General features: G+C 35.1%; 1 protein-coding gene and 1 pseudogene across 1 annotated transcript; one reads left to right on the top strand and one right to left on the bottom strand.

Moving 5' to 3' along the window:
- Positions 1-304: 304 nt before the first annotated feature.
- On the top strand, positions 305-4,193 carry LOC107858575 (protein ABA DEFICIENT 4, chloroplastic). Its single transcript, XM_016703304.2, has 6 exons — positions 305-730; positions 2,456-2,690; positions 3,137-3,237; positions 3,534-3,662; positions 3,733-3,821; positions 3,936-4,193. The coding sequence occupies exons 1-6, from the start codon at positions 683-685 to the stop codon at positions 4,084-4,086; spliced, it is 753 nt and encodes a 250-aa protein (XP_016558790.1). The 5' UTR covers positions 305-682; the 3' UTR covers positions 4,087-4,193.
- On the bottom strand, positions 3,462-7,101 carry LOC107858576 (annotated as a pseudogene).
- Positions 7,102-7,882: the final 781 nt, after the last annotated feature.

Raw genomic sequence — 7,882 nt, 5'->3', positions numbered from 1 at the left:
GAATAGCATGTACTCCAATCTCCAAGGCAACAAACTGCGAATGAGGCAAAAAAACAAGTAGGACAACCCACCAATGTACATGTGCGCCTCGTGTACCCATTGATGAAAGACATAAACCTAAATTAGAAAGATTATGAAAGGCCAAAATGGATCCAACAGGTGTAAAGAAGCATAATAGAGCAAGTGCTTTGACGACTTTCCGTCCCATATAGGCACTTTCACTATATATATGTGTGCAATATATTACTGTTGATCGAGAAGGGAGGTTTTGATAAAGTTATTGTCACGTGATCGGAAGTTTACAAAACCAAATCATAAAAACTCTATAAAAATGCAAAACAAAGCTTACATATATTAAAAACTTTATGATTCGACTCTCTTTTTCAAATTCCACACATAACAGGAAATTTAGCGCAGATCTATATTCATGCTCTAATATTACTATTGACCATAAAATATGAATGATGACCTCATCTTTTTGTTTGTTTATTTGCACCAAAGTTAGTGTTGCTTCTAAAGCTAAAACTTTTTGTTCCTTCTAAAGCCTAATAAAGTATCTTGTAACAGCTCGCCTACATTATCACTGTCCTTCCTATTTAATTTTTTTCTACTATAAAACATATGATGAAGCCACGTTCTTTCACTTCTTATTGTTGTTGCAAGTTCAATACTACTAATAAATATGTACTTCTCTTGTGCTTGCTTTTGCCACTCCCAAATTTCATTCAAGGTATGCTCTTCTTTCTTTCTTTCTGCTAGCTATGATATACTTTTATTACACAAAATCCTCGATCGAGTCATCCACTGTTTCTTGATTGGCCTTGTAAATTGTAGTTTTTGTTGCGCAAAGTGTCCAATTTAGAACTTTTTTTCTTGGTTGAGTTGTTCTATTCTGAGAAACATCAGTTAACATATCCAAATTTTTAGTGCCCGTAGGCAAGTGTTAAAACTCTGAAGGGGGCCTGAATTTGATCAGCAAGATTAAGTGCCATCTCTGATGGAAATAAAGCAGTAAAAATATAATTTAAGGCCTGTTTGGCATAGCTGATTTTTAAAGCAGCAAATAAGCGAAAAACAATTTAAGCGACGGAGCTAATTTTATGGATAAAAAGTTGCTCCCTCCATCCATCTTTGCATGTAAAAATAAATAAATAGTTGCCCAACTTTACTTGTCGAGTTTGGAATATTAAAAGATAATTTATTATTTTGTGTCTACTTTACTTGTCCAATGGGTTTGGATAAAAATGCTAAACTGATAATTGGTCAAAAAAGTTACATAACTGAATGATGTGCTTACGACATATAACTTTAATACAATCTTTACATCGAAAATTGCAGTATTTTTAAGGATAGGTCATTTATTTTTTCTCTTCGAAGTGATTTTAAAAAATGTTTCCTCTTTTTCCTGAGTTGAGGGTCAATCAGAAACTGCTTCTCTACTCGCACAAAGGTAGATATAAAGTCTGCATACGCCAACCTTCCCAAACCCTGCTTATGAGAACTTACTAAGTATGTTATTCCTACTATCTTTACATAGAGAAAAGGAGAATGACAGAAATGGAATGGAGAGGGAATTAAGATTTTTTTTTAGGGAAGATATTTTAGAGAACAAAAAATATAAGGAATAAAATTGTGCAAAATGTCAGTCAAGCCATAAATGGCTTCTGGCTGGTTTTGTGTAAGGACTTCACTATGTAAACCAATAAGTGCTTATAGATTGTTTGACCAGCTTAAAAGCTTACCCCGATACCCTCTTGATAGTTTAGGTTGATATTGTTAACCCATAGGTTAAGGGTACGGACGTGTAAATAACCTCTTTGCAAAATACAGGGGGGAGTGGGGCATATATTGCCCCCTCTTCCTTCTGCCGGCACAAGCAGAGATAGTTTGTGCACAGGGTAAGTTCTTAGAGGTTGATCTTATTGAGCAACAGACAACCAGAAACTGGAGCTTACGTGAACTTCTTCAAGGAAGAGATGTTGCAGACAAAGGGCACAAAGCGAGGTATCTATTCCTTGAGGAAGAAGGGCATTTTATCATCTAGACAGACGTGACACGCATAATGGTGTGAAATCTAACACCTTCATCTTCGATCTCTCGTAGCAACACATTTTCAGAGCTAAGAATTTCTCTCGACATCATTCTTTTTATTTAAGTCATTAATATTACAATCTGGAAGCAGGGAGTCCGCATTGACTATTAGGCCTACATAGATGTAAAGATATTTGAAGATTGAGGCATGCTAGTGTCTGAAGGCCTAGCAAATTGAAGGTCCATTAGATCAATGTGAGGTCTAGCACACCTTCCGGAATAGGACTATAAAGAAATAAGGTTTTGCAACACATTGAACCCTAAACTTGGAGGGTACACTGAAATTCAACTGCTTTTCTGGCGGTCATATTTGTTTTACCCATCTAGAATTTCATCATCTGAAATTAACCATTACTTATTGCAGATGAACTGCTGGACACCAGCTTTGGTGTCAAAAGTCCCGCTGAATACCTGGAGAAACCAGACTGCCTCCCTTGCTCTTAGAGAAATGAAGTCTGACCTTTTAAGTCAACATATTGGTGGATTTGAAACCAAGCATAGCAGTGGAGGGAGTTCACTGGCAGGATCCAGAGTCACTATTCAACTAAATCACCAAAGAACTCTTTCTCAACGAAAAAGCTTTAGGGCGTCTGCTTGCTGTAATTACTTTCTTACAATCTCCATTTCTTTGTCATAATTTATCTCTGGATTTGAATGTTCACGATAAAGTAGTTTTAAGTATGTGCTTTAAGTTATTGCTGCAGTTGGGTTTAGTAGTCTCATCAATCGTCTTCCTTTTTTTTATTTGGAGAATAAAATTGCTTAAAAAGCGCATATTTTGTCATTAGTTTTAATGAATTATAAAGCACTGAAGTTCCAATGATACTGAGTGTAAAATAAATTAGAGTTTTAACAGTAATCTCCCTTCATGCAGCTATTAATCTTCCTTGATCCTTTTGTACAGTTTTTCTTATTTTGGCAGACTCAATCTTCCTTGATCCTTTTGTACAGTTTTTCTTATTTTGGCAGACTTTTATGCCAACTACTAACATTAGCTAAGTGTATCACTGGCAAGCTCTTAGTTAAGTTTCTTATTCATTTGCAGGGTTGCCAAGTTCAGAAGTTGCATCTACTGCTTTCACAGTGGGAACAGCAGTAGTTCTTCCATTTTATACCATCATGGTTGTGGCTCCTAAAGCTAAACTTGTAAGATTTCTAAAGTGCTTTTACTCTGAACTCCTTAAGCAATTTCATTTCCAGTGTACTGGAGATCAAACTTGGCAGTGAATTTATTAATTCAGAAGGCGTTCTTAAATTAAACACTAACCAGCTTCAAACAAAGTAGAACAGTTGGTACACAATCTCAGTCCTTATGTATATGTTTTCCATTCAGTGCTTTAGTTTGATAGTATTGAATTATAACATGCTGATTTTGGCAAAAGATGTAAGTCATTGCTTTATTTCAAAGAGCAAGTTGTAACTGAACAAAATTTCAAATGCAGACCAGAAAAGCGATGAAAAGTAGCATACCCTACATTGTGCTTGGACTTTTGTACGCATATCTATTATACCTCTCTTGGACACCAGATACGATCCGGTTGATGTTTGCAAGTCAATACTGGCTTCCAGAGGTCTGTGCTCAACTACATAATAATTTGTACAAGTTGTATGGTCGGGATCTTAACACTTGCTTCCATTCAGCTGCCTGGTATAGCTAAGATGTTCTCCAACGAGGTGACGTTAGCTTCTGCATGGATTCATCTGTTGGCTATCGATCTTTTTGCTGCAAGGTCAATCTCTAGGCATCTATCTTTGTTGGGCTATGGCCCTTTGATTTCTTTTTGGGACATCATGTGGAGGGTTTCACTTTTAGACATCTAACTAGAGTATTTCACTTGAAACAGGCAGGTTTATCACGACGGATTGCAGAATGATATTGAAACACGCCATTCTGTGTCGCTGTGCTTGCTGTTTTGCCCTGTTGGGATTCTTACTCACTTCATCACCAAAGCTCTAACTAGTAGCCCAGAAAAGAGACAGCGTAGGATTCATTAACCAATGTTTTAGGCCTTCTTATGTTATCTGTAAATGGTCAGCCAGCATGTGACTATCAGCAAAGTGTAAAGATTTTCAGTCAATGAAAACATAACCTGTTTCTTTAACTTGTTTCTATGATGGATGAATGTATGAGATTTCTTCCTTTAGTTCCACTCCAAACTTCTGATTTACTGCATCCTTAACTAAGCCTATGAGCTCTAGCATGTCTTGAGAAGTTGCACAACCACAATTTATAAAAAAGTTGGCATGCTTGTTTGAGACCATGGCTCCACCAACTCTCAACCCTTTCAACCCAGTTTTCTCTATCAATTCTGCAGCAGAAAAACCCATAGAAGATGGATTTCGGAAAACTGAACCAGCACTTCTCTGCCCCAAAGGTTGCGTCCTCCATCTTCTGCAAAGAAACCATCTTTATTGTGATTTTAAGGTCTGAAATAGCCATGCTTCCAAATAAAAAAACATCACATTAGAAACAATTACCTAGCCAAGTATTCTTGCTGCATTTCTCGTGCAGTTTTGGAGAATTTTAGCCGGAATGTAACTGCAGTAATGGATGCCAAGTCTTTCAATTCTTGAAATGGTGATAATCTATAGCCAAAATTTAGTTCTCTTCATTTCAGCATCCTAGATTCGCCTTCATTTGTGACGATCTCTATGCTATCAATAGCAGCGGCTGTTTCCTGTTATAATATGTCAAAAGAAAGAAGAATTAAAAAGATAGGCTGCATTCTCAGAATCATATAGTATCAGAAGTGAAGGCAGTAGCAGACAGAATTGCACAAAGTTGCATCAATCTCAAACTATTTCATTCCGATACTAATTAATTTAGGCATACTGCATAAACAAACACTCAAACTTGGCCTCCGCTGGCAAGTAAACACCCTAATTTTGAGTATGCATATATAGACACTTTTAACTCTTCTCCATTGTGTCAGTTGAACACTCCAACTTACAAAATAATCATCTAGACACCTCCAAAATTTATGTGCCACACATCCTTGAGACATAGCGGGCACGAGTTGGAGTATTTAGTTGTCAGCTAAGACCACGTTGAAGTATCTGGATGTGCACTTTCATAGTTAGTGTTTACTTGCTAGCTGACGTCAAGTTTGAGTGTGTATTTATGTATTATGCCAATAATTCATCTGTAGAGATACTTTGAAACTACTACTACAACAGTAACACCATACCCAGACCCCAGTGTAATCCCACAACAAGTGGGATCTGGAGTAGAATATCCATACCTCGTGGAGGTAGAGAGGTTGTTTCCAAAAGACCCTCGGCTCAAGTGCATCAAATGAAAATAGTTATGAACAAGGAAATATGACAATGAAGTAAACACGACAGCTAGTCAACTAATACAGAAAGCAATACAAAGCATGCAGAAAAATAACAATAATAATAACATAATGAAACTTAAAATCATAAATCTATTGTAAGGTACTTTTAATGCTCATTTACCTGCCCATTCGCTCCAGCATTCATGTAAGCAGCTCCACCAACAGTTCCAGGAACACCAGCAGCAAATTCAAGTCCTGAAAAACCATCATTTGCAGACACAACTCCAAAGCAATTAAACGGGTACCCACTTCCAACCCGGTATACTCCTGATTCTTCTATCTTCTCCATGAACTCAATCCGATTGAGAATTATGCAACCATCAAAACCCACGTCATCGAACAGACAATTTGAGCCTTTACCTAAGATCATAAATCTCATGGATTGCTCATTACAATACCTGCACTATTTCATTAGGGCAGATCTTAAAACTACTAGTCAATCAATCAATTATAAAACTACCAGTCAATCAATCAAATATTTCTTTTTCTTAATTTATTTTTATTACTGTGCTGTCTAGGACAGCTTTCACATACCTTGACTAACTCCACGTGATACTTACCACCTTCCACCAGCAACAAATATCACGCAATTCTGTTCACTAAAGCTAGAACAGATGTGAAGAAATCACTAGTGTTTTTTGCCTTTCGGAATTGAACCTAAGACCTCATGCTGCTAACTCACGTTTTTGACCACTTGGTCACATCCTTGGGTGCAGTCAATCAATCAATTATGGTTCAATCTTGTTGGTTTTCTTAAGATTGTGCAGCAAAACGGGTATTTTCTTAAACTTAAGAAGGCTTTAAATAGTCAATTTACTATCAAATATCTGCATAATTGATTAAAAAAACTTAAATATCTCAGCAAAGAAAGTAAACAAAACCTAATACTGTCTCCGTGGCTAAATAAGTGGTTCTTTAACTTAATTTTCTAGGAACTTAAAAGGATGTGTTTGACCTAAAGAAATTTAAACTTCAAATCATCTAAAAATTGCAACTTATTTTGGTAGAAAGAAAAATTACGGCATAAACTAAAAGCAAAATTTCAAGGAATGTGAAACTAGTGGGATTTAAGACGAAAGAAATGGAACCTGAGAGCGGAAACAAGTTGGGTATGGTTAAAGACTTGGATGAAGTAATTACAAGGGCCTCCAATTCCCCATGTGGTAAGATCACTGAGTAGTTTCTTCCTGTGAATAAACCGTAACCCAGTTGAGTTTTGAGCTGATTCTTGCTTCTTGAAGTTGCAGCTGATGCTGCTCTGGACGTGACAAGAATCTAACTTTGTTGGTTGTTTTAGAGGGAGTTGATAGATTGTCAAATGTGACGCCATTGGAGAGGCCTTTATTTGCTGCAAATATTTGATTTAGGGCTCGCAGAATATGTAGAGCAGAAGGTATGGTATGTAAGGCTTAAAATTACATAAAAAAAAAATATTAAAAGCTATAAATATTAATAGATGAAAACTATAACTAAATCGAGAAATAACTTAGTGATAGAATTTAAGAACCTACAAGTTTAAAATTTTGAATTTATCTCTGCTCAGAATCCTTCCGATAGGCAATGGTATATTAAAGTGAAGACCTTGGTCCTCATCGTTGTTTTAAAAGGCGGTCACAAAGCTAGCTGTGAGGAGTAGCCAAAAACTATCGAGACGGTGTGGGAATGTAAAATATTGGCTCAAGATGGGGAAAACAGAGGAGTAGACTCAAAATAAATTTGACTTTCAAATTTTGAGCTCAAATAAAATTTCTTGTAAAAATAATTTTCAACAACTATTAAGTAAGTAGTATATTTTTAGATAAAATTATTTCTGACCAATGAAGTAATTATATAAATGATCTACGTAATGGATAACAATTTCGTACTTATGTATCTTTCAACTTTTATTTTTTTCGTTTTAATTTTATTTTAATTTTAATTTTTTTATTTTTTATTTTTTCACAGTTCTTACTTTTTTTTCTTTTTTTCCTCTTTTTCCTCTAAAGTTCTTTTTTTTTTTTTACTTTAATTTTTTACTCTTTTCTTTCCTCTTTTTTTTTCTTCTTATTTTTGATCTTTTTCAATTCTTACTTTTTTTCTTTTACTCCTCTCAACATCTATTTTTATAATTTTTTTATTATGTTTCTTTAATTTTAATTTTTTTATTTTTTTAAGAAAAAAATTCTCGACCTTTATTTTATTTTATCTTTTTTGTAATTCTTATCAATCTTGATTTTTTTCCGTTCTCTCTCAACTTCTACATTTTCTTTGATTTTTATTTTTTTAAATATTTTTCTTCATTTTTTTCACAATTTTTATATTTTTGTTTTTTTCTTCGATTTCTTCCAATCAAGTTACATTTCATGAGTAAGACTTGATACTATTACATTATAAAGGCAAGACTTATAACTTTCAAACAACAAGTTACGTTTCATGAGCAAGAGTTGACACTACCAAATTGTAGAGGCAAGACT

This window comes from Capsicum annuum, chromosome 2 (genome assembly GCF_002878395.1).
Source record: "Capsicum annuum cultivar UCD-10X-F1 chromosome 2, UCD10Xv1.1, whole genome shotgun sequence".
In the NCBI taxonomy this organism is placed as follows: Eukaryota; Viridiplantae; Streptophyta; class Magnoliopsida; order Solanales; family Solanaceae; genus Capsicum; species Capsicum annuum.
The sequence above is the reverse complement of the archived record's forward strand: the minus strand, read 5'-3'. Positions and strand labels throughout refer to the sequence as shown.